Source organism: Zeus faber, assembly GCF_960531495.2.
Source record: "Zeus faber genome assembly, chromosome: 15".
Taxonomy (NCBI): Eukaryota; Metazoa; Chordata; class Actinopteri; order Zeiformes; family Zeidae; genus Zeus; species Zeus faber.
This window is the reverse complement of record NC_137194.1, coordinates 17,507,743-17,529,734: the sequence shown is the minus strand read 5'-3', so window position 1 is coordinate 17,529,734 and position 21,992 is coordinate 17,507,743. Positions and strand designations below refer to the sequence as shown.

At 44.2% G+C, this 21,992-nt stretch overlaps 3 protein-coding genes across 4 annotated transcripts; 1 reads left to right on the top strand and 2 right to left on the bottom strand.

The window, feature by feature from the left end:
* Positions 1-1,036: 1,036 nt before the first annotated feature.
* LOC307241418 (uncharacterized protein) lies at positions 1,037-2,626 on the bottom strand. Its single transcript, XM_080015491.1, has 2 exons — positions 2,380-2,626; positions 1,037-1,393 (listed from the first exon to the last, which is right to left on the bottom strand). The coding sequence occupies exons 1-2, from the start codon at positions 2,538-2,540 to the stop codon at positions 1,099-1,101; spliced, it is 456 nt and encodes a 151-aa protein (XP_079871617.1). The 5' UTR covers positions 2,541-2,626; the 3' UTR covers positions 1,037-1,098.
* A 1,494-nt stretch (positions 2,627-4,120) lies between these two features.
* On the bottom strand, positions 4,121-13,570 carry LOC307241410 (uncharacterized protein). The gene is made up of 9 exons (XM_080015481.1): positions 12,840-13,570; positions 12,077-12,301; positions 11,182-11,346; positions 9,375-9,446; positions 8,025-9,275; positions 7,772-7,891; positions 6,426-6,475; positions 5,102-6,323; positions 4,121-4,555 (listed from the first exon to the last, which is right to left on the bottom strand). The coding sequence occupies exons 1-9, from the start codon at positions 13,470-13,472 to the stop codon at positions 4,373-4,375; spliced, it is 3,921 nt and encodes a 1,306-aa protein (XP_079871607.1). The 5' UTR covers positions 13,473-13,570; the 3' UTR covers positions 4,121-4,372.
* A 1,520-nt stretch (positions 13,571-15,090) lies between these two features.
* On the top strand, positions 15,091-20,970 carry LOC307241413 (oxysterol-binding protein-related protein 2-like). 2 transcript variants are annotated; one of them, XM_080015484.1, is made up of 15 exons: positions 15,091-15,164; positions 15,482-15,606; positions 15,939-16,044; positions 16,372-16,447; positions 16,981-17,115; positions 17,267-17,364; positions 17,477-17,659; positions 18,044-18,151; positions 18,246-18,335; positions 18,419-18,545; positions 18,969-19,088; positions 19,413-19,536; positions 19,710-19,800; positions 20,270-20,314; positions 20,447-20,970. In XM_080015484.1, exons 2-15 carry the CDS (start codon positions 15,570-15,572, stop codon positions 20,547-20,549), a joined length of 1,443 nt encoding a protein of 480 aa, XP_079871610.1. In that variant the 5' UTR covers positions 15,091-15,164; positions 15,482-15,569; the 3' UTR covers positions 20,550-20,970. The 2 variants fall into 2 exon arrangements, with proteins under 2 accessions (XP_079871610.1, XP_079871611.1); XM_080015485.1 differs by lacking the exon at positions 20,270-20,314.
* The last annotated feature ends 1,022 nt before the right edge of the window (positions 20,971-21,992 follow it).

The window sequence follows — 21,992 nt, the reverse complement described above, 5'->3', positions numbered from 1 at the left end:
CATTTTGCATGTGTGTGATGACTGTACTGTAGTAATATACAGGTACTCCTCACTTAACAACCTACCTGTTTAACGACTGTCAATCACAATCGCCACGCCCCCTGGTTGTAAGAATAGAACTCAGTGTTAAGTGAGGGGTACCTGTAATGGGAGGATTTTAAAGTGTAACGACACTCTTCTTCAATGGGATCCTTCTGGTTGTAATTTGTATACATGCCCATGTTATTGTTTTTAAATAGGTCATTTGGCTTTTTATAAATACATTTTAAAACTTTTAGTGCAACAGTGACTGAGACTAATGGACGCCATTTGTTTGTTGATAACATCCACGGCCCATTTTATTTTCTTGTCACACATCCATTCAACATTGATAAATAGAATGAAGGGAAATCAGCCTATGCTTTATCAGTACCTCCTTAAATTCCCCAGGGATACATACTCGTGCTAAATCCTAATGGTGCTTAGCTCTTTAAAATGTGAAGCCTATGACATGTTCAACCGTTCTTAACCTAAGATCTGTGATTTTGTATTAGCTGAAGGGGAAATAGACTGTTCAAGATTTAAGAGGTTTATATTGTTTTGTGCAGTTCATCTGAATGTACAGGAGTGCAAATAAAAATACTTAGTAAAATAGAAATTCATTGCGACAAGTGGTTATTTTATATGGCAGAACATTGAATTAAATGATCGAAGTAGCCCATTAATGTAAAATTTAGTTTTGGGTGGATTTGCTATAGCTGTTGTTCCTGAGTGGGTCGATGATCACAGATATAAATGTGCTGCCCCAGGTATATAACACATCCACATGCTCAGAGGCCCATGTTTGGCCTTGTCAATAATTTGGTTTATCATTCTTGACAGCGAGAAGGGGGAGGCAGAGGGATTCTAATTGAAAGAGGGAACCGCTAGACTGAAGTTCCTTTCCCTATAGTGGGGGGGGGGAGGCACACACTATCACAGGTAGTACAAATGTGTTCTGCACCAATGGAGATGACAGTATTCTAGCACAAGGTCAGCAATAATGTTAAAACTTAAATATCTGCAATTTACAATCTTTATTGAAAAATAACTCTAGAGGTTGGTATGAATTGACAAGGGTCATTGAATTTCCCAGGGTTTCAATATCCTTTGCATTTTAGACGGGGTGGGACTTTGGTTGATTGGCTTAACATCCAGTTTTGTCACTCCGGGAACGTCCTCACCCGCCTGAATGAGTCGCATCACCTGCTCAAAGGAAAGCTTGTGTTCCTGGGACGTCTCCCCAGCGCTATTCCCGCTCGTGTCTGACTCTGAAAGCGTAAGGCGTTTGAGAGTTTCAACGCCGCAGTCCGTCACGCCAGGGGAAACGCAGCTCCACTGCTTGTACTCTGTCGAATCGATTGGCTCCACAAACCTGGTGATGATTGCAAAAAATTGTTTAGTGTTCAAGCAATCTGCGGTATGAGCAATTCTCGTATCAACTCACTCAAACTTGTTTTATTTTACGCCATATTCATTTACTTGGCACTTAATAAGAAACAGCCATTCAACCTATTAGTGTTTTGTATGTGCTCCTCTATAAGCTCTCCCCATTTTTGGTGGTGGGGTCCATCTTTTCCCGGTGCAAAAAGTCCGCCAAAAAGTGTTTGCCATCCGCTGGATGCACTATAATCTGTCAAACATAGTAGTCATTTTGAGACCTTAACAACCTTTCAGTCGCAAGGTAAGAGCTACAATCACTCTTTGGCAAGTGCAAAACTGCATTTTATAAGTTGTATTGGCCCTTTAAACGTATTTCAACTGGTAATAGGGACTGGGTGGGCTAAAATCTGTCAAATATAACCATCAAGAGCGAAATGAAGTCATTTCGGGCAGAAACAACCTTAGGGGCCATAGGAACCTCAGGGTAGAAGTGGGCTATAATGTTTAAAATATAACCCTCGTGAATGAACCCAAGTCATTTTTTCTTTAGGCGTAAATAAGGTTTCGGTGACAAGGCAGACGCTGCGATCACCTTTTGGGCGGACGATCACTTTTTGGCACGACACCGGGATGCAATCGGGCATCTGCAAGGCGTGAAAGGCAGCCACGGTGAGCTAGTTGTAGTCAGTCCTCTGTTTAGATATAGTATATATATCGAACCTCGGATTAAGAAATACCCGCACCACCTCACGTGAGCGAGAAACGGAGACGACGTCCTTTCTGGAGCAGCGTTTGACCGAGGGTAAACACGGAAGTTGCCGTTTCGAAGGGGACTCCGGGAGTTGTAGTGCAGTCGGGAGCAGGAGCTTTTATGGCTTTACACGTTTTACCTTTGACACGGACCGCGACGAGAACACGGTTTTTTGTTTTGTTTTTATAAAACGTGATGGAACCACTGTTGGGCAGCAGGGCACGTACCGGTTGTAGTAAAACAGCTTCATTTCCAGGACGCACGTCTCACTGGAGCGCTCCAGCGCCGCCAGCCCGCCCTGGAACCTGTCGTCCGCCTCGAAGGCGTACGAGTCAAACCTCCCGTAAGCAGCCTCCCTTTCCCCGGCACAGCCCCGAGACGTCGACATTGCTCCGCACTCACCCGAATAACTCGCAGCGGGCGTGGGATCGTCTCGGGGTTTGGAAAAACATCACCGGCGCTCTTCCGGTCCGGGTTTCGTCTGCCGCCAACAAAGCGGGAAATAATCATGTCCGGAGCTTAGCGCGCGCCCCCCCCGTGGATAGTGGCGGTACTGCCGCGCAAGAGGACGAACTGCTTGGGATGGATGGACGTGAGGGCTTTCAGTTCAAATGTTTAAAAAGTTAGTTTAGTTTTGGTAACTTAGTTTTCACTTTGTCACCTACTTCTTGCGCAGTCACTTTAATAATACTTATACACTTTTATAACACCATAATGAATATGCTGCTGTCATTGTTATTATATATTACCATGCTACATTGCAGTTATTTCATATTTTATATTTCTATTCTGTTTTGTATTAAATTTTAAATGGGTACTCTATGCGTTTTAGCTGTTGATTACTTATTTTATTTCCTATGTATGTATTTTGTTCATTTTGTTTACATACGCTGACTTCTTTACTTACCTCGGGTTATGTTTTATCATATCATATAGATACTGTTATACCGTATAAATATTTATTTTATTTGCATTCACATTTTGCCCCATACGAAAAAAGCATTTGGTTTATAGGCAGGAAAGACAGGTTTAATTGTATAGTATATTTTACATACAAAGCCAAACTAAAGTGACTTTAAACAGGACATACTGTAAAGTACATTATATAAAAGCAGTATAGTGAACTTTTATTAGTCCAGTTGAAGAAATATGCTTCAATGTTATTTTATGTAATTCTATAAGACGTGCAAGTGTGGTAAAGCAGAAATGTAATACTGTGTGATTGGGTGTCCACTGTACTGCCCTTGACCTCGCCCAGCCAGCTGCCTGCCACACCTTGAGGCACTAAAATATTTAAGCTCTTCTTTCCTATTCATGTTAATAATATTGGGCGCCAAGAGAAAATATGTTGGCGTTCCTGCCCTAAAAGGACGACATCCCAGGTGTCCTCATAAACACGGTGGCACTGCCCTGCAGACTGGCAGTGTTGAAAAATAAAACTGCATTCATCTCATTGACATCGACACGAAGCAAAACAAGTGTGTGCACATACAAGACCGAGGTATTAGACACGTGTGACACAAACGGGTGAGTGGAGGTTGTCATCCCGTCAGCTGACAGGGAAATCTTATCTTGTTAACTACTTAACGGTCACTTTTTCTTTTTCGAGCATGTGACGCAATGGCGGCTCCCCAGTTGCTAAAGACGACGTTTCACTCAAGAGTAGAAATCTCCAAGCCCGAAACAACATCAGAAGAAATTAGAGGAAAATGCAGAAAGAACGATTCTGGGTCCGACCCGAAACTACCGTGATTCGAGAAAAAGAGATTGGGGCTGTTATTTGAATCAGAAGTTTATTAAACGATGTAAAAAGTTATTCACTACAAAACATTAAGCTATTGGAAAAATCATTTTCATTGACAAAAATTGCTGAGCAGTCCAAAGTTTTCTTGTTAATAGTTAATATCTTAAACCCAAATGTTTTAGAAATTAGAATTTGAAACTGCCTCAAAATAAAATATAAGGATAATGCTATCTGAGACACTGACCGTATCCATGGCCTTCTATCGATACTGGTTTGTAAAATATATTGCATTTCTTTAGTAGAACAATAAGAAAAATATGAGCGTAAATTAATTCTTGTAATAAAGCAATTCTAAAAGAGTTTTTTAGAATTGTATCTCAAGATCATTCTTTTTTTTTCTTTCTTTTTTTTAAGAATTCCATTGTTTGGGGAATTTTCTATATCCCCCGGATTCCCATCGGAGGGGGCTGATGGCATCAATGCGATTCTGCTTTTCTTCCACTGGACTCGCAGCTGGAGTCTCTGGATCCGCCGGACGCCTGCGAGTGCCTGGGTCGCTGCGGCTTGCTCGGGTTTGAGCTCTGTCGTTGGGCGGAGCGCGACGGACGAGCGAAGCAGAACGTCAAGGTGCTGCTGGAGCTGCAGTCGTAATTCCCTTCCTGTTTAGTGGCAGTTGGTGAAAAACGACATTAACCCGATGCGCCTGCAACATTCTTTCCTCATTGACAGATCGGCTCACCTGTATGAAAACCATCACTACCGCCGGCATTTAAAAAAATCTGCAAGTGAAAACTCTGTCCCATGTCACTTTTAAGCTTCTCGTAGCCAACATGAGACTGTCTGCTGGGTTAGACTGACCATGTGTTATAACCTGTACATTTCCATAGCTACCTGGACATCTACTCAAGTCAGACAACCATTTACCGTACTTATTTATCAATAGTCTAGTGTGAATGGTCTTAGTGTATTCAGGTTTGTTAACTTGAAAATGTGGTGTGTGCTTCCATCAAAGGCACCGTGGTTAGAGCACAGATCCTTGAACAGAGGCTTCCTCACCCTGGTCCATTCCCAGGTGGCCAGTTAAAATCCAACAGGTAGACCTCCACCTAGATGCTGCCAGTCTAACGCAGTAGTAGGTGGAGGTTACTGGCTTGGTTGGGAAAGTTATCTACACACTTCCAGCCCATCACCAACATGACACTCACCTCTGCTGTGATGGTAGTCGTGCTCACGTCCCGGCTGGCGGTCCCTCTAATCGTTTGGCTCTGAGCGCTGCCTTTCTCCTCTCTCTGCTTCATGAACCTCTGGTTGACAATCCTGGTGATGCTGTCGTTCCTCTGTAGCGGAACCACGGGGGGCCTAGTTGGAATGCGTTCCAGGTTTTTCAGACCAGCCTTCCCCTTTTGCCCCGCCGCCGGGACCGGCTTCTCGGCCCGGCCACTTACTCTGCGCAGGAACTCTGTCACCAAGCCACAGCGGTTGGTTCCAGAGGATTTGCTGGGGGGCTTAGCGCTGCGGCCAGCATTGCCAACCTCGCTGCTTAGAGAGTTATGTCCGCCATTTCCCCTGCTGTTTGCTGGATGGGCCCATGCGGTGCTCGCGTGACCTTGATTCGAGAGGTTCCATGCTCCTCTGTCCCTGGACGAGGATGAGGAGGAGGAGGAGGAGGAGGGCACGGAGTTCCTGAAAACGCTAGAGGTGGGAAGAGTGGACGAGGCAGAGGCGGAGTGCCTGCGGTACAGCTTAGGGGAGTTGAGTTTGACTTTCTCCACCCTGCCTGTCACCTTCTCCAGGGAGGCTGAGATCTGGTGAGTGCGGGCAGACGCCAGGGAGGAACCCAGCGCCCGGGAAGGGCTGTTTCTCACCACGGTGACACCCTGGGGCCCGTCGGTCTGCAGACCGACGCTCACCATCTGCGGTCGCATCTGCGTCTGAGTGCCTGAACAGGCCATGTCCACACCGCCTCCGCTTAACCTCCTCCTCCTCCTCTCCAGTGAACTCGAGTGAACCGGCTGCCTCCAGCTGGCCGTCATCTCCTTCATGTCATCGCTCAGGTTGGCCGATAACCCCAGGTAGAGGGGCGAGAAAGAGCTCGGCGGGGTGCACCACGGAGAGACCATCGTGACCGAATCCCTATCCGCGTTTGGGCTCTCCCTCAGCTGAGCCAGCTGGACCCGGCGGGCAGACGGGGGGCTGTAATAGATGCGGAACGAAGTGCTTTCCGGAGCAGTGTGGCTTCTTTCCAAAGACATCTGCTCAAGGTCGAGATCGGGAAAGCTGAGCGGCATGATTGGATGGTCCCAGGTCTTCGTGGGCTCCTCTTGGTCCAGCTGAGCAGCTTCCTGGCTCAGATAGCACCAGTGTTTCCTTTTGGAGCCGTACGATGAAAAGTCCAGTCTCTGCATTTTCTCTTTGACTTTGTATGTCCTGCGGAAACAGCAAACGTCATGTGAATTCGGACTTTATACAAGGCTGTATGATTAGGGTGGTGCATGTGTGGGTGGTTTGAAAAAATAAAAAAAAACTGACCTCTCATTTTCACAGTATCCTCTCGCAACTAAGACAGTATTAATAGCACCCTGAGGAAACAAAATATGGATGTAAAGTGAACATAGTTTCACCTAAATAATGTACACAAAATTTAATGAAAGAGAGCATTTTTGAAGAAGCTGGAGATTACAGTCTGGTAAGTATGGAAGGAGGCAAACATCCTCTAAATAAATAAATCCTTTCCCTGCAAAGCAGATCCTAAGACCTGCTGTGCCAAGCAGACACAACTTTTTAGCCCTGACTGATGTTTGGCAACAAATCAAACACTAAATTGCAATTCATTGCCGCTGTGCTGTGCTCCCCATAGCTGCCCGCATCAAGTTCAAATCCTTGATGCTGGCCGACAGGGCAGTCACTAGATCTCTGCACCCACACACATCGCATCATGTATCAGGCCATATGCCCCAACCGGTTTTCTGAGGTCTGCAAATGAGCGGCGGCTGGAGCCTCCACTGTGTGGAATGAGTCTTCCCGTGCGTGGTGCCCCAGTGGTGGAAGGGGCTACCCGGCTCCTTACGCTCTGCAGAGACGCTCACAACCTTCAAGAAACACCTGAAGACCCGATCCTATCTTAGCTGTGACTAACTGTTCTTGTTTCTGTTGACTAGCTTTAAGTTGTTGTATTGACAATGCACTAACAACACGTGAGTTGTTTAAGATATTATTTTGACATAATGCACTCACATACAAAAAAATATAAATAAAATACTAACGACGCTATTTTATTGTGATTCCTTCCTTAATCTTGCACAGGAGCTCATGTTCTGAAGTTCCAGGTTGCTCCAGTGGTCGATGCAGGATATGCTGTGATTATATCCAGCCTCTCATGTACTGTAAGTCGCTTTGAACACAAGCGTCTGATCAATGAATAAATGTAAAATGTAAATGTAAGAATTTTCTTGCTATTTCCTGAGAGGAAATGGTTACTGTTTGATGAACCTTGAAATGAAGGAGAAATGAGTCTGGAGCATTGACAATCATGGGACAATACATTAACAGAAAGAGAAAAAAACAACATTTATATGCGAAATGATTATTTAACTGTAATTGTCATCCTTTCATTCCTTTTCAACGGCCTGTCATTTTTGGTAATGCCGTGAAATCTATGCAGTGTTTTCATGTTGTGGATGTTGCTTGTCCCGTTTGGCTGAGGCCCCTACTGGAGATTAGCCTTAATACGGTGGCAGTCTTTTCATGATGCCGGCTGAAATGAGTACGAAGGTGAAGCCATGCCAGACAGAGATGTTCAGCTGGCCTTTTCACTACATCACACACTCTCCTACAGGGCAGTGGCCAAACAACCGAAGGGTGAGCTTCTGGCATACCTCAGTGGTCTTGCAACACATGGTATTGGCCTCACTATCACACGCAGTCCCTCCATGTTTGTGCTCGGATCCCAGTTTCTGCAAAAGGCCTTGCAGCAAAGCAACGGCTTTCTCTCTGGCCTGGATTGAAACACACGCAGCCTTTAAATGTACTTTATGAGGGTGTTTAGAGGGTTAGTTTGAGAATACTGCATACACAACCTGGCTTTTTAGTGCATTTGAAAAATTATTTTAATAGGCGCTAAGCTTTTACCTCATTTTCTTCTGGTCCAGGTCCCTTTACTTTGCACCATCGATGGAGGACCCAGAGAACCTCCAGGGTTAGTTGCATCTTTGGGTCCCTGTAAATCCCAAGACCTGAGTGTGAAGGCAGTCCCTGCTGCATTTGCTTTCCTCTCTCCTTGACTTCAAGGGTGCAGCGGTCTTCAATGATCCCCTGCTTACTGGGTGACTCTGAGATATCTGGAGCCTCCTGGCTTCCCACTGCACAGCCTTGCGAAAGAAAGGACAAAATGTTGGAATCCCAAAAATGTCCATCCTTTTGAAGGGGAAACCCATCCAATTCTCCCCCTTTCAGCAGTTTCTCCACCCTTCCAATGAAAGCCACTAACATGGCCTGTAAAGGTGCCAAAGACTCATGCAACGGCAGGTTTAGGTCCTGCGCCATGGGTTTGGCCTTCCCATTTGAGTTAATGTCTTCTTGAGCAACGGGAGCGAATAAGAAAGAAGCACAATGGCCATTTTGGGGCGTTGTTGTCAGGAGCTGAATGGCTGAGCTCACAATGCAGGAATGGTCTCGCAATGAAAGGAGACTTTCATAGTCTTTCAGAGTCATCCCATGGAGATCACTGTCCTCCTTTCTGTCGGATATTTCCACTGGAATTTCAAAAGGATCCCGTTCCCCACCCACCGGCCCTTCTCGAGTAACCTGGCACATAGAAAACACCCCTTCACTCTGTGCTGGGTTCATGTCCCGGAGGGGGCATCTTTCCACATTGCTTGAGGCCTTATCCTCTTCATCCTGTGCACACTCTGTGTGTCCTGTTTTTGACCTACTGTTTTGCATCACGGCATTGATCTTGCTTTGTTCGCCTCCCTCTTTAGCGCTCGTCAGGTTGAAATTGGGCAAATTCTCCATCACCAACTCCATCAGCTCCTCCTGTTCCTCTTCCATTGCACCTCCTGCTTTCTCTCTGAGGTCGCCCATTTCTGCTCTCAGTCCACGGTTCTCCACCTCCAGTTCTACAATGCGCCGGCTTAACAGTGTGGCCTCCTCCTCAACCAATTTCAAGTGAGCTTTGACGTCGGCTTCCCTGGCATGGGCATAGTTTGCTTTGCCTTCAGGCATTTGGGTGGTGTCTAGGTCTCCATAGGCTGAGTGGTATTTTGCTAACTCCTCACGCATGCCCTCACTTTCTAAAACCAATTTGCTCAGCTTCTTGCACATGAGAGCTAATTCCTCTTTGGCAAAGTGGAGCTGGCACTTGAGATCGGCACTGTCATCCTTAAAAACAAAAACAAAGAAATAAGATATATATTGTAATATATTGTAATTTTTTTTACTGTTGGATAGATTTCAGATCAGGGATCTTTTTAATCATACCTCTATCTGTTGAGAAAGCCTCTTCTCTGCCTTACTTGGAGGTGATCTGACGCCTTTCCTCTTGAGAGAACTCTGGGGATTCAAAAAAAAAGCACAGAACTAATTATCAAAGCTAGAATAAGTATGTATTTCCTATTACACAGAAACCGTTGCCCTTAAGATGAAGGAGAAATATATGTTAGTCTCATGACAACTTAGATAGATTCCGGGTATCTGGGAGAACTTCATGTGATCCACTATGGATGCATTCTTTCCCCTCCGTTCCAATGGCATGCATGAACTACACCAGTGAGGGTTTTTTTTTTTCTTTCTCGGAACTCAGAGTATGACATGAATTTAGGCTGAAGTCTGTCTCTGTCCCTGGGATATTGTCTGGCTGGTAGACACTAGGCTTGAGGGTTTTATTTGATAAATAGCAATTTCTAGGGTCGAGGTTGGAAGTGGGAATTATAAATAAAACTGTTTTATTTTGCTCTCAAGTCAGTGTTTATTGAAGGGTTGGCCTCAATAGGTTTCTATGAAAATACTGGGTTAATGGGTTAATTTTCTGCACCTTCTTCTTTTTGCACATTTTAACTGTACATTTTACACTTTACCATGTGTATATAGATATGTTTATATATATATTTATATATAAATATGTTTCTTAATAATTATTATATGTTGTATGTAAATATGTTGTATGTAGATTTGGAGTTGTAACGAAAGTAATTTCCCCCTGGGATTATTGAAGTATTTCTGATTCTGATTCTGATTTAGTTCCAAGTTTTTTTTTCTTTTCTTTAAATCTGCTCTTCTTTAAGACAAATCGGCATAACTTCAGGTGATTGTTAAAATGGATGTGCACAATTTTTGACTGTTGAACACAGATCTTTACGTAACATTGTTTTTCCTTTGGGCCACAGACAATTTGTGGCTTTTCTGTAACCGTGCAAGACGCAAGCACAGTGTCAGCTTGGCCCTACCAGTGTCACAGACGATTAGAAAGTGTTAGTATTCAAAGTGCGTCCCCACCCACCTTCCCAACTATCCAGAATAGGTTCTGTGGTGCTAGATTAGGTAATCTAAGTGGATTTCCCAGTTGGGATCAGAGGGAGTAGCAGCTGTCTCAGAACAGGGCCAGACTGAGTCCAAGCCAAAGCACCGAATCATGGATTAAAGTGAACACGTGTCACTGGAATGCACCGTAAATAACATAGTAGACAAGGGCTCCCAGGATGGAGTAGCCACAACAAACAAAGGTAAACTGGAAATGAAAACCTGGACGGTTGCTGTAGCCATCATATGCTACCTGCACATCAGCGGTGGTTATAGGTCAGTGTGTCAGTGTACAGACTATTGCAATTCCATAATACACGCTGATCCTGATTTAGCCAAGCTTAATAGATATAGAATGAGTTGAAGCAGGGGAGAATCTATTTTAGTAATCTCTTGATGTCACCCCCCCTCTCTCTCTTTTATGCACTCTCCACAGAGAATGTCAGCTGTGCCTATGGAGTTCAGGCTTTGGCATACCAAGTTGCTACACCCCGCCGGGCACCAGTCAGCTGCTAGTCATGCCCTCAGTCCATACACTGTAGAAGTGATGCAGACCAGGGTCAACAGTCATCTGACATTAGAGTGACAGGGGCACGGGGGAGACAACTGGCTGATATGGGACAGCTGTGTAGGGTGACACAAGAGGGATGGATGGCAGGGTTTATGCAGCACATAGATGGCCGCAGTCTATAGCCGCTTCAAGGTTGAAGCTGAAGCTGACCTAAATATATGAGATTTGAGAGATAGGTGTATTGCTTTAAAGTGGCACCTCTTTTGAGTTGGCTTTTTCCATTTCAGTCTGCAGGACCTGCTTGGCCACTTCCAGTTCCTGGGTCCTCTCACGCAGAGCCTTGTTCTCCCATTCCAACTGGGAATTCCTCTTCTGCATTGACTCCAGCTCATTGTGCAGACGAAGAGACACACTCTTTGCAACCTGTAAGGAAAACAAATTTAAAACAAATTTTGATTAAAAAAATAAAAATAATAAAAGATACTTCTGTTAAATCAAAACCCACCAAGACAATAAATCATTTGATTCAGCCTATAACAAAATCATGGAGGGAGTAAGTGAATGTTTTTGACTAGGTGAGAATATCCAACTGCCATCTGTACTGCAGTTTGAATTCCTGCACCACAGCCCTGTGCACAGAAACCGAGAACGGTGGATGCCAATAGAAGGAGAAACTTCAAATAGTGATTGGCCTGCAATGATGTCGATTAAGTTTTATGAGTTTAGATTTTTTGCTCTTTGTCAGAGGAAATAATTCACTGCATAATTATACTGTTCTCACCAACATAAAAACAGGATATATTAAAAAAGACTATAATGCCCATTAAAATTTTTGTGGCACAAACCAAGGGCAGCCTACGTCTTGCAGCGCAGGATACATCTGTGAGTCATCCTGCCGTCGACTGATTACAGCTCTTAAGGGTTTGTGAGCCCCATAGTTAACTGTTCTCCGCACTAAGTGGAGAAATGTGTGGAGTGTGGAGCAAGAGGTTCACGTTGACCTTGGTGACTGGAATCAAAGTGACTCACTCCAGAGCCAATTCTCAGCAAAGGCTCTTCCGCTCTGTTTGTGGTCGCGAACTCTTACCAGAGACATTACAATTTTAGAGACAGAGGGAACGAGATAGAGAAAGGCAAGCGGGGAAAGAGGGACCTTGATATCTTGCTCCAAGGTTCTGACCAGTTCCCCGTCCACCTGTCCAGTCTGGGCCACCCGGATGCTGCGGCGCTCGGCCTTGCGGAGGCGGTACTGAAGGATGCGGCACGTCTTGTTGGCCTGCCCCAGCTGCAGCCGCAGGTCCTGCAGCGTGTACACCTCCTCCTCCTGGAACATGTCGCGCATCTCCACCATCTCGCAGCGCAGCTCCTCCACCTCGTCCTGCGACAGAACACAGAACAAGGGTGACTTTGTCAATCCCTGTGGGGAAATCTGCCCTCTGCATTTTACCCATTCCAACTAGGGTTGTTGGGCAGCCGCAGCACAGCGAACGGGGACCATTAACTCCAGTTCTTGACCGCTGCCTTGGTTAATGGCATCTGCAGGGGCGTCCAACCCTGACTTACGTATCTTTAGGGTGGGAAGAAACAAGAGGACCCAGGGGAAACCCACGTCAACATAGGGGGGACATGCAAAGTCCACACAGAAAGGTCAGGGCATGCACAGTGCTTGCCACCAGCCACTGTGCCATGGGCTTGGTGTCCTTCTGCCTCCTGACTTTTGCTTCATTCTCAGTCACGTGTCAGTGATTGGGAGTGACATGGGCAATTATAGAAAATCCACTGAGGCTCACGTGGTCTTTATAGGAAACAAGTGTGTGTAATAGTTCAAATAAAATGTCCAGAGTAAAAAAAATGTAATAAATAAAAAATGTAATGAATAACAAATGTAATGAATGAATACATCAACAAGTTCTTACTTTCAAGTACTCGTTCTCTGATCTCAGGTCCTCCAGCTCCCGGACCAGGTCTTCGGTCGTCTCCCCCATCATTAGACCTCCGAGCAGATTTGAGAGACTGGTCGACAGGTTTAGCGCCCGGAGAGGAGCTCCTGAGCCGGGGAACCGCTTGTTCCCATGGAGCCCGGATCCCCCGGTGTCCTCTCCCGTCCCGCTAGGGGAGTACGCCGCGCCGTCCACCCAGCTCGGCTCGGTGTCACCGCTCCTCTGACACTCGGGCTTGTTGCCCTCCGACGGGCAGTCGGAGATCTCCGAGCTGCTGTCCGAGGAGGAGAGCTTCCAGGACGCGCAGCCCGAGTCCTTGCTCAGATCCTCGGAGGCGTTACTGGCGTCGGACAGTCTCCTCCTGGTGATGGGGGGCTCCGCGGGGTCACTCGGCGCGTCTTTCCCCGCGGCGCTCGAAAGTGTCTGACTCCGCGCGTCCTTCCCACGCGCCTTGGAGCAGGACGATCCTCCACGGGGGTCACTGCTTGGCGTGGACGGATTCCTCTTCTTCCTCTGACCAGCGCCCTTGGGCTGCTGCTGCTGCTGCTGCTGCTGCTGCTGCTGCTGGCCCCTGGGCGCCGGTTTTACGCTCTTGTCCCCCCTGTTCATCTCGCTCCCGGTTCTTAATGTTGCTTTTCTTTAATGGGGGAAACACCGCAACGGGTTCATGGTGGTCCCAGAAACCCCGCACACAGTTCCGCCACAGTGCCACAGCGCACAGTGCCACAGCGCAACGCCCGGAGAGGTCAACGCATCATCCCCCCCCCCGAGTGTGAGCAGGATCCGTGTGGCGCTCTGCTTCTCCCCGCCCACACCAGAGCTGGGGCCTTGCTTTTGGGAAAGCTCTTGGTCGAGTTCCCAAGCAATTCACTTAATGATATGTTGGTTTAGTCTATATAAATCTTTTCTATTGCCCCATAGAGTTTCACCTGCTTGTGGTCCCTGACCAGCATGCAATTTAGTAAAGAGGAGGATCATGATATCACATAGGAAAATATATATATTTTAAAGGCACATCATGTGAGGAACATCTATAGACAGACAGACAGACAGACAGACAGACAGACAGACAGACAGACAGACAGACAGACAGATAGATAGATAGATAGATAGATAGATAGATAGATAGATAGATAGACAGATAGATAGATAGATAGATAGATAGATAGATAGATAGATAGATAGATAGATAGATAGATAGATCGATAGATAGACAGATAGACAGATAGATAGATAGATAGATAGATAGATAGATAGATAGATAGATAGATAGACCGATAGACCGATAGATAGATAGATAGATAGATAGATAGATAGATAGATAGATAGATAGATAGATAGATAGATATAGGCCCTAAAAATAAAGTAATAAAAACACTTTCGCTTCCAACCCAATAAAAACCATAATTTTATGATGATATAAATAGATCATTTTTATAACACTTTTAGGAATAATGTCAGAACCACATAGCTACCAAGAATAATGGCAGAAAAAAAACGTGTTTTTTTTAAAACCGACAATACTTAAAATTGAGGATTAACATTAACCAAAGTATAAGCAACAAGGATAGTCATTGAATATTGTTTGTTTTATGAAAAAAAACAACCAAAAAAAACAGAAAAAAACAGTTGTCTACCAAATGAGGGTTTGTTTTGTTCTGTTTTGTAGTTTTCCTGGTCAGGGTGAGGGTTACAGGGCTCAGCACAGCGATACTGACGCTATTGGAGTCAGGCTCCCGGCTCCTGGGGCCCCGGAGAGAGACACTGCCCTCTGATGGACACACGTGGAGGCAGGTCAGGTCTCAAGAGTCATGACTGAAACCAGGAGCGTGTGCGTGTGTGCGCTTGTGTGCGTGTGTGCACTACACGGGGGATGGGGCCAACCCGTGGACTACAAGGGAAAACATTTTGATCAGAGTCGTATTATTGTTATTTCCAGTTAACTGGAGGATCGTTGGAAAGGCATTTGCGCATGTCAACTATTCCGTTTCTAAATTGCGCACGACAGCCTCGCGAGAGACCCGGTGAAGTCAAATTCGGTCACATTTACGGATATAATAAAACCTCGTCATTGTGTACGAGACGTTTCACACACGTATCCATTTTCACAACACATGCGTTCTAATATGAATATGATTTATTAATTTGAATAACCGAACGGCTTTGGAAATCATCCCATTTGACTGGCTGACGGACCTGTCAATCACGGTGCCCTTACCGCCCTCTTCCGCCCAGTCGCGGTAGCAGCGGACTGGCGATTGTTTATCTTTTTAGAGCGTTGTGTATGGCCCACAGTGACAGGTATTTCCACCTGAATGCAATTTGTTGACATTTAACGCGTTTATCGTGAGTTCATCGACACGCATCGGTTAGTTTGAGCGATTAAAGCATACGATAGCTATGTCAGTCTGTTCTATGATCGTCAGCTGACGGGGTTTTGACTCAATGCAGCACCAAGGCTAACGGATAGCCTGTTAGCTAGCTGAGACTGTTGTTTGGGGGAGTGATGGACTGGGTTTATTATTTGTTCGATGGCACGGGACTCACTACGCTGAGCTCAGCCACCCGAGGCTATTGTAGTGGCCACGGTGGTGTGATGCGTTGCTCATGTGTTTCAGGTTGGCCGTGGTGCTGGAGGGAGGCTGGACGGCGGGACAACATGACTTCTTTTGAGTAGCAGACACCAAGTCACAACCCTGGGTCAGGATGAACAGCGAGGAGGAGTTCTACGACGCAGAGACGGGTTGGTACCTCCGAGCAGCCAGAGCGCTTCCAAAAATTCACAAAAAAAACCCCCCAAAAACAATGTGTTCTGACGCTCTGGTGAACATAGTCGTACATGTTGTACTAAAGCATGTACGTACACACAGACACATACATACATATAGGTTTTGCATATGTTTTTGCTCCATATTTATATACATATACAGAATAAAAATTTTTTTTCCCCTTATTATTTCACTGCACCATACTGATATTATTGCACGTGACAAATAAAAATCTTGAATCTTGAATTAAAATGACCACGGTGTGGGTTGTGATAACGTCTCCACTTGCTTTGTATTTGTATTTCAGGGCTGGAGTCTGATGACTCCTGTGAGGTCAGTTTTAAGGATGCACTGGTGGAGAACAAGCCGCTCACGGGCAGCGTGACACACGAAAATGGAGTATGGGAGCGCAGGTGATGGACATTGGGACATTTATTTTACAACAGCAGTGGCTTGTGAAAATACTTTTATGTAGCGGCTTGGAGGGTTTCAAGTCCACACATCCACTCACATGGGCCTCCCAGTGCAGTTTTGTACCAGAAACTCCTGTTTAGTTGAGTTCAGCACTTGACAACCTTTGTCCTGTCATATTTAGAGTTTTACACGGACCAGTATATTGCCATGTTATAGTTTACATGCTTGTTTGTGGTTTCAATAATTAAAAGTTTACCAAATTGTCAACAACTGAAACTGTTTTTTGTGTGTTTTTGTGTATCTCCTCTGGCCTTTAATTTAAACAGGAAAATATTACCGGCTGAAATGATCTCCAGAAACAACTTCAGTGTGTGGAGCATACTGAAGAAATGTATCGGCATGGTGAGGCCTACCCGCTCCAAAATCAATTCCTCACTGCCTCCATAATGTTTATAAATAAGTTTCAAATCTGTTTTCACACGAACATGTAATCGATTAAGATCCCGTCCCAATGGCTTGTTTTACCAACACGCGCAGCTCTGTTGCTATTTACAGCTATACGGCAGCATTCTTGACTCAAGAAAGCAGAAACAGCCAAAGGGAAAATGAATAGTTGGAGAGACTGTGAAATTACATAGGAGATGAAATCCATGGGAGAGTCAGAGAAGGGAGTCATACAGTGAAACTTTGTTCAGGGTTACAGCAAACATGCGTTTTGTTCTAATTCCTTGTAATTGTACATTTTAGTGTTAATGTTAGTAACGTGTTGTGAGGTGATTTACTTCTGTAGTTTAATGAAGGACAAAAATACTCATAGAATTTTAACTACGCTATCAACATCGTGTACTTCCAAGTTTTTATAAGTTGCTCTGATAAAATATCATCCCATTGTCTTGTTTAGTTCTGACTCGTATTTTTCTTCTGGTGGATAACAGGAGTTATCCAAAATTGCCATGCCAGTTGTGTTTAATGAGCCGCTGAGCTTTCTCCAGAGGATCTCAGAGTACATGGAACACACAAACCTCATCCACAAAGCCTGCAGCTTGTCGGATTCTTTAGACCGCATGCAGGTAAAGATAACAGGCCGAGGACCTATCCGGCTTCTGCCAAAATTCATTGTTTGTTTTTGGTTGTGTTCAAGTTGCAAATGAGCCCGTCCTCAGCAGACCCACACCTGTATCCAGTTTCTGTGCCGACAGATCCCACTTTTCTCTGTCACAGGTGGTTGCTGCATTTGCTGTTTCGGCTGTGGCGTCTCAATGGGAAAGAACTGGAAAACCGTTTAATCCTTTACTGGGGGAGACGTATGAACTCACAAGGTACTTTCTGCTCGACTTATATTTTATATACTGTATTGTTGATTGATTGTTGATTGATTTGCTAAAGCACTATTATTTATGTCACTATCATATACGTATTAATTTCCTTTAGAGAGGACGAAGGGTACAGATTGATCTCTGAGCAAGTCAGCCACCATCCGCCTATCAGTGCCTTCCATGCCCAGTCTCTGAAGCAAGAATTTGAGTTCCATGGCTCCATTTACCCCAAACTGAAGTTCTGGGGCAAGAGTGTAGAGGCTGAGCCCAAAGGCACCATGACACTGGAGTTGCTAAAGTGAGTATCTGTGTCCTCAATGGTGCATGTTTCTAGAGCAAACCATTTTCACAAATCAGATTGACATGTCAGTGTCTCTAGGTGTAGACATATACGGTTGAGATATGGAGACTTGACTTTGTTTTTGCCTTTGAGAAACAGTCTAAAACCCCAAGTCCAATTTCACTAATTAACCACCAGTTTCCCCAAAATGACCTAAGATGGTACATGTACTCGTACCAAAACATTGGGAACAGTATTGTCAATTTGGTATGCCCTACAAACCAAACTTTCACCACAGACCTTGGGAACATACTAAACCAAGCACATTGTGTAGTGCTGCACCCCTAAACACTTTAATAAAGCCAAACCCTTACATTTGAATATAATGTGAATTTGTTCCAGACATAAGGAGGCATACACCTGGACAAACCCCATGTGCTGTGTGCATAACATCATTTTGGGCAAACTCTGGATCGAGCAATACGGAACTGTAGAAATAGTCAACCACAGGTATGACGGCAGGCAGCACAATAGACATTTTTGTGACAGTATCAGTTGTTTTGGTTTGTTTGATCGGTCGCTTACTTTGTGTCCTATCTGTCAGCACGGGAGACAAGTGCTTGTTGAGCTTCAAACCGTGCGGCATGTTTGGCAAAGAGCTGCACAGAGTGGAGGGCTATATCCAAGACAAGAGGTGAGGGAGCAGCTGCAATGAAAACGTTGAACTTTACGGGCTCGGATTGTTTGACGGAGTGTACGATTTTGCTGCTGTTGCAGTAAGAAGAAGCATCGTGTGATCTACGGGAAGTGGACAGAGTGCATGTACAGCGTGGACCCCAAGGTCTACGAAGCCAACAGGAAGGCGGAGAAGAGGGCCGGGGGCGAATCCAGGAAGCAGAAGCAGGTGAGGGAGCGTCTCTCTGCTTTTGACTCTGCATCAAATGACAAGCGGACGGGTTGTCTGTCTGCATTTCACTGATAATTCCTTTCAAAGAAATGTCTCAAACGGTATCTTCTGTTTTTTCACGGTAACGTGCAGTGGCACTAGTGGAAGGTAAGGCGAAAGTGTATTTGATTTGGTATCTGTAGTGCACTACTGCTGTTGTCTAGTTCCAGTTCTGTTCAAAGTGTACCATTAGATCATTGCCAGCACTAAAACAATGTCTTGCAATGACGTGCATCGTTGCTTGAGAGAAGTGTTGGGTTTGTGGCAGCTGCAGTCGTGTGAGTCATCTGTATTTGTATGTTAGTTTTGGTTGAGGCGGTACGTGTTGTATAACGCTGTACACGTGTGGACAGTCGGGTTCTTATACATGTGGCTGTGCAGGAACATTGTGCTGAAGGTGAGGAGGCAGACGAGATGCCGGACGTCCAAGAGACTGTAACTGTGATACCAGGAAGTGCCTTACTGTGGAGGATAACGCCGCGGCCTGCTCATTCAGCACGGGTAATCACACACACAGGGGTGGAGGGGTAAAGTTAATTTAAATGTGCTCACATCTCATTATTTTTTTATTTAATTGTGTCAATAACATTTTTCAAAATGATATGCAGTCGCTGCAACCTTGCATATACAACAAAAGTGAAATGGCAGCATATATTTCTTCTGAGCAAGGTGGAATTTCATCAAGGAAAAAGATCACATAATGGATATAATGAACGTGTCAAATTCACCTCAGTGTTCGCAATTCACAATTTGGTGTCGTTTATCACGTTGTTCTTGGTGTGCAAATGTCTTTCATCTGAATTTTTATTTTATTTTTTTGTGTAGATGTATAACTTCACCAGCTTTGCCATGACGCTGAACGAGGTGGAGCCCGGCATGGAGAGGCTTCTCGCCCCGACAGACTGCCGTCTGCGACCTGACATCAAAGCCATGGAGAACGGAGACATCGGTAAACACACAAATGCATGATTTAGATACGGTGGAACAAACACACTGCGTGTCAGTGTATGGGCCTTTCTCGCTCGCATCTACGGAAGCTCTAAAAACGTCATTTTTCACTCTGGCATTCATGAGATTGGGTGTTAACTTGAATGCTTTTATCCTTGATCTGCTGTGTTGCAGACAGAGCGAGCACGGAGAAGGAGCGACTGGAGGAAAAGCAGAGGGCTGCACGCAAGGAACGCTCTAAAGACGAGGAGGAGTGGTCAACAGGGTTTGTTTGTTTAAAACCTATATTTATATAAATATGTTTTTACATGCCCTATAAGAATTAGCAAATTGCTTATTTACTTGAACTTATTTTCTAAAAGACTAATTGTTGATATACTGTACATGTCAGAGTTTCTGTTAGAAACGATTGCAGCCGGTCAACATGTTCTGGAAGATTTAAATTTCCCGGGCAAATGGGAGAGATTCTGGACAAATATTATCCGTGTTTATTGAGCTTAAAAACAATTGATAAGCAGGCTATATAGAGAATGATATCAGTGAGGTATGTAGATGTATAATATTTTTATTGAATATTCAAAATAAAATAAGTTCTGCCAGTTAACGCCATTTTAAAAATAAATATTACCACCGTTCGTGAACAATCGCTAAAATAAAATTTTTGATCAAATCAAAAACAAAATAATACCGGATATTATGACTGGAGAGATTTAAATGTGTCTGACTTCCAACAGATTTTCCCGGTCAAAAACCGCCAATTACCGGATAACAGAAACGCGGTACATGTATATATTTTCAGTAAATCCTATTGAGCTACGTGTCCTTGATATTTTCCAGTAATATTTTTTCCTTTTCTTTTTAAAACAATAGTAATTGCGAACGTGCGTCAAGTTTTCCTCGTTTTCCTGCAGGTGGTTTCAGCTGGGGACAAACCCTCACACGGAGGCGGAGGATTGGCTTTACACCGGTGGATACTTCGACAGGAAATTTGCCAACTGTCCCAACATTTATTGACGAAGGTGATGCTCACGTCAGCCTCCTGCTTCTACTTGACGGGATTGATTTTATTTGTCATCACTGAAGATTCAAATTCCTGTGATGGGCGAACGTTCACTTTTACTTGTTTTCATTAGAGTCTGTGAAAATAATGATGTGGAAAAAGTCAATTTATATTAGACAGAAATTGCTTCCAGTCCATGAAAGTTAGACAAAGTAATATGGGGGAGTATTTTAGCATTTACTTAAATGCTGACTAAAGTTGAATGATTGGTATGTGTCCTCATCACAATTCGGTCTCCATATTGCCCACGTCACCGATGTCATCGATTCTACCAAGCGTTTTTGTAATTTATTAGATGATGTGATCTCTTGACTGAGGGTTATACTGCTATGACATATGAAGCCTGACTTCTATTAAAAGAAAACACTCTAATCAGTTTGGGATAGGTACTCCAACATGCTCTTATCTTGTAGGCAACATACTTCTGTCAAGGTACATACAAATATCAGGGGTTATTTACAAAAGTCTCTTTTTATATAATAGCAATGAATATTGATAATCTATTTTAGTTAGCACTTAACCATCCCTAAAGTGTCACAGTGTGATGACTTTCTGTGACTAGAGGACTAGAAATGAAAGCTGCTTACAATGTTTACTTGCACAGTGAACAATGAAATATTGTCCGTACATAATTATGTTGTTGACAATTGTAACATAGATGTGCACAATGCTTTGTTGAATGCATGGTCACCACAATGATTTGTTACACAACCTAAAGCCATAAACCTCAGAGATGGTCTGCACTGAACCATTAGCTGTACATGTATTTATAAGATATTGTTGAGAAAAAGGATGACACAATACAGAGCATATTGTCAGATATCAATAGGATTCAAAGAGATTCCTGTGTTGCATTTACACTTTTGACTTTGACCTTAGGCATTTGTATTTAGATGTAGACGGTTCAGTCCCGCAGGCTGCGATATTTCTGTGGCTAAATTTTCCAAGGCAGATTCCGACTTCAAACGACCTGTAAAAGAGCCCTCAGTTGTACCCAATTTCCACTTCCCACTTCCCAGATAGTGAAAAATCAGCTGTTCGCAAACTTAATTTGCCAAAGGACACCATTAGATACAGTACCAGAAACCTATGCAAAAAGCCAATTCTATTCTGTCTTCCCTCTTAAAATGTGAAAGATTTAACACTGTGCTGGTCCTTATTTTAGCTAGTATCCAATGTCTCTAAAGTACAATAGTAGCATCTGTTTAATTTAATGTTAATTAGGTACTTAGAATATCGTACATGGAGATGTGTAGTGGAGGGTGTACTGTTTGCTTTGTTTCCAAGCACTAATTTAGCATAAAACTGCACATAAGTGTGTCCATAGTCCTATGCACATTCTGTATAGTGATTTATGATACCCCTTTGTTCCCAACATTTATTCGTCCAATTAATTC

Bases quoted from the DNA above. Each gene is read 5' to 3' on its own strand.
- LOC307241413 (XM_080015484.1), top strand. From the start codon at position 15,570: ATGAACAGCGAGGAGGAGTTCTACGACGCAGAGACGG. The intron at 17,365-17,476 runs GTACTTTCTGCT...AATTTCCTTTAG, and splicing joins GAGACGTATGAACTCACAAG to AGAGGACGAAGGGTACAGAT. The intron at 19,089-19,412 runs GTAATCACACAC...TTTTTTGTGTAG, and splicing joins GGCCTGCTCATTCAGCACGG to ATGTATAACTTCACCAGCTT.
- LOC307241410 (XM_080015481.1), bottom strand. From the start codon at position 13,472: ATGAACAGGGGGGACAAGAGCGTAAAACCGGCGCCCAGGGGCCAGCAG. The intron at 12,302-12,839 runs GTAAGAACTTGT...GTTCTGTCGCAG, and splicing joins CAGAGAACGAGTACTTGAAA to GACGAGGTGGAGGAGCTGCG. The intron at 7,892-8,024 runs GTAAAAGCTTAG...GTTTCAATCCAG, and splicing joins CTGGACCAGAAGAAAATGAG to GCCAGAGAGAAAGCCGTTGC.
- LOC307241418 (XM_080015491.1), bottom strand. From the start codon at position 2,540: ATGTCGACGTCTCGGGGCTGTGCCGGGGAAAGGGAGGCTGCTTACGGG. The intron at 1,394-2,379 runs GTACGTGCCCTG...AATCATCACCAG, and splicing joins AAGCTGTTTTACTACAACCG to GTTTGTGGAGCCAATCGATT.